The sequence below is a fragment of the Cynara cardunculus genome, assembly GCF_001531365.2.
Source record: "Cynara cardunculus var. scolymus isolate 2C chromosome LG 17, CcrdV1, whole genome shotgun sequence".
NCBI lineage: Eukaryota > Viridiplantae > Streptophyta > Magnoliopsida > Asterales > Asteraceae > Cynara > Cynara cardunculus.
In genome coordinates this window covers 8929574-8932240 of record NC_037544.1, presented here as the reverse complement: position 1 = coordinate 8932240, position 2667 = coordinate 8929574, and the positions used below count along the sequence as shown (strand labels likewise).

The window sequence follows — 2667 nt, the reverse complement described above, 5'->3', positions numbered from 1 at the left end:
AAAACTGACTTCGCCTTCCTAGTCAAGGAAGATAAATCCTAACTCAGGCTTCATGTGCACAGTGTTGGGTATGTAAGGACCCTTCACTGGCAATGACAGGTTCAACATAGAAATGTTTGGCTTCTTCGAAGCCTTCAAGACTTCATCCAAGGATAACTTTGTTTCATGTTCGTTCCTCAAGGTTGGTTTGTCATTAGGACTTGAAGATCTTCTTCTTCCACCTTTCTTCAGAGTAGGCTTTTCAGGGACCCGATATACCTGAACATCTTCTTGATCAGATCATTGATGATGTCTTCAATAATCGGCTTATGTCTTGATTTTGAGCGCTGAATGGCTTGGCGGATCTCTAGCCATTCATTGTAGCCATACTCTCCGAGGTAGGAAGGGTACTCCATGACAGCGTCAAGGTTATCCTTGGTGATGAGCATAGAGACCAGAACTCCACTGTCTTTCGTCCATCCGCTGACGGTGATGTTTAAAATTGGGTGAGGACTGATCCTCTTGTGTAAACGTGCTTCGCTCCATTTTCTATCGTGCTCGACCAGCTTCAGGGTTTTCTCGCGTTCAGCTTCTGCAATAGAAAGAAGCTTAGCCTGGGCCTAGACAACATTCACCATCTTTTTGGATTTCTTTTTTGGAAGAACATTAGCGACAAGAGACTTGGCCAACTTTAAGTTGTCATCAATCTGTTGTCGCTGAAGTCTGAGTTCTGTATCGGCCTTGAGTGCCGAGTCTTTCAACTTTTGTCAGAAAGTCGAATTCACCACAAGTAGAGGTACGAAAAGATATTTTTACTCTAGTTTGGTCAAGTGACTTCTTCAGCTGAGACATCTGATGGTCGGTGGTAGCGCTAGGGGTTGGATTTTCATGGACCCATTCCTCCAACCGACCGCAGGTAATGGAAGGGATGGAGAGTTGATATATAGATGTGATGGTAGTGAAACTGGAGGACTCATTGCTTAAAGGCTCTAAGGGTTAGAAAAGTACCTTAAGGTTGCCTTCTTCAGCAATACCCTTGTCTTTCGACTTGTTGTTCTGGTTATTTTCTTGTGTCTCCTTCTCTTTCTCCCCTTGCTCCCCCTGGGATGCAGAATCCCTAAGGGCGACGCCTTTCGTGGCATCGGTGGGTCTCTAGTACTGAATGGTATAGTCGTTGTCATCGTCATCTTCATCATCATCATCATCATCCAGATCTTCACTAACGTCAGAAAGGTTGAGAGATTCACCGTCTGCATCTTCATCATCATCTTCCATATCACCAGCATTAGCTGCAGAGGTGATTGGAGGAAGGTCCTCGTCACGAGCTTCAACGCCAGCTCGGACGACATCAACATCCTCAGCTACAGGAGCTTCATAGAAAGTTGGGTTTTCATCAACGACATCAACTTCAGCTTCAGTCATTGGAACAGCAGGTTCAGCGGGATCAACAACATTTGAAGGGGTAGCTCCAGACTCTGTCTCCCCCTCTTTGGCTATGGCTTTGGAACAATAGCCAAAGAAGTGGTCAACAGTACAGATGTGGAGTGCCATCATCTCTTCGAGTTTGGTCACAGCGCAAGCTAGAAGAACAGTAGCTTCACACGTTTGATCAAGCTGGTCGCGGTTCTCAGCATTGAACGACAGTTCAGGTTCTGGGATTGGCTGTTGGAGAGTAGTCAATATATGTTGCATCAGCTCTGTGTGCTTGGCAAGATGAGCATTCGCTTCATCGTCCTTGCTTGTTAAAGTATTGATGGCCTCAGCGTTGGCTTAAACAGCTATTTGCATCATTGAAAGCTGGTCCTTGACCTCTTGTACTTCAGCACGGACGGCTAAAAGGTCAATAGATATTTCGTCCCTAAGAGGCATGCCCTTATGGACTTCATCCATTTTGATCAGGACAGTCTCTACGACAGGGAGGAGTAGCTTTACATCATCAGCCATGTTGTACTCATCTTCCATGGCTGGCGTCTCTGCAAAAAAGACCTGAAAAGGAACTAGTGTGAGCATAAGAGAGCTCGGGGTTAGTAGAAACAAAAGGGTATGAAGATGGAGTACCTGAGGGTTCATCAATGTTATCTGAAGGATTAACGTTGGTTCGCTCCACGTGGCCTTTGAGAGGATAGGCGACGGTTTGCTGAGATGCCTCGAGAGAATTGTTGATCCTCTCTCTTTCTCTTAGTGATTTGATGATAATCCCTTTTATTCTATTCGAAGTATTTTTGTTTCTGTCTTTTCAGTTCCAGCGATCTCCACTGAGTCGGTTTAGTGATCGCTGAAGAACTTGTATTGTAAAATTCAATCAGCAACATCGATACTTCAAGAAGACAACAGTCACACCAAAGAACCTTCAGCAAATGTCGAAGACTGAAACTGAAGATTAGAGACTGGTGAGTACGTGATCTGAAGCGATATTCAGTGATTACAAGCCTATCTACATATGTGTGAAGACTGCCCAAGCCTCAACGAATGCTGAAGAGACCTTCAGGTTAATTCCAACATTCAGCGATCAAATGAAGCTTGCTAAGCATGATTTTTGTTGTCTTGTTCTTATACACACAAAGGACAAACCCATACCCTTTCTAAATGTTAGTACGGTAAGGAGCCGACTAGTTCACTCTATTACCCACCAACTTTGTGAAAGGATGTCTGCTCATGAATAGGCTTTTGTACTATTCACTGTAGCAA

General features: G+C 44.4%; 1 protein-coding gene across 1 annotated transcript; it reads right to left on the bottom strand.

Annotated features, from left to right (window-relative positions):
• Nucleotides 1–1131: 1131 nt before the first annotated feature.
• On the bottom strand, nt 1132–1941 carry LOC112499839 (putative uncharacterized transmembrane protein DDB_G0290641). The gene is made up of 2 exons (XM_025103116.1): nt 1798–1941; nt 1132–1713 (listed from the first exon to the last, which is right to left on the bottom strand). The coding sequence occupies exons 1-2, from the start codon at nt 1939–1941 to the stop codon at nt 1132–1134; spliced, it is 726 nt and encodes a 241-aa protein (XP_024958884.1).
• Between the last annotated feature and the right edge of the window lie 726 nt (nt 1942–2667).

What these genes read in the sequence shown, in the direction of transcription:
- LOC112499839 (XM_025103116.1), bottom strand. Translation starts at nt 1,941, where the DNA reads ATGGAAGATGAGTACAACATGGCTGATGATGTAAAGCTACTCCTCCCT. An exon ending in TTTTAGCCGTCCGTGCTGAA is followed by an intron (nt 1,714 to 1,797) that starts GTACAAGAGGTC and finishes TTAACAAGCAAG; the next exon opens with GACGATGAAGCGAATGCTCA.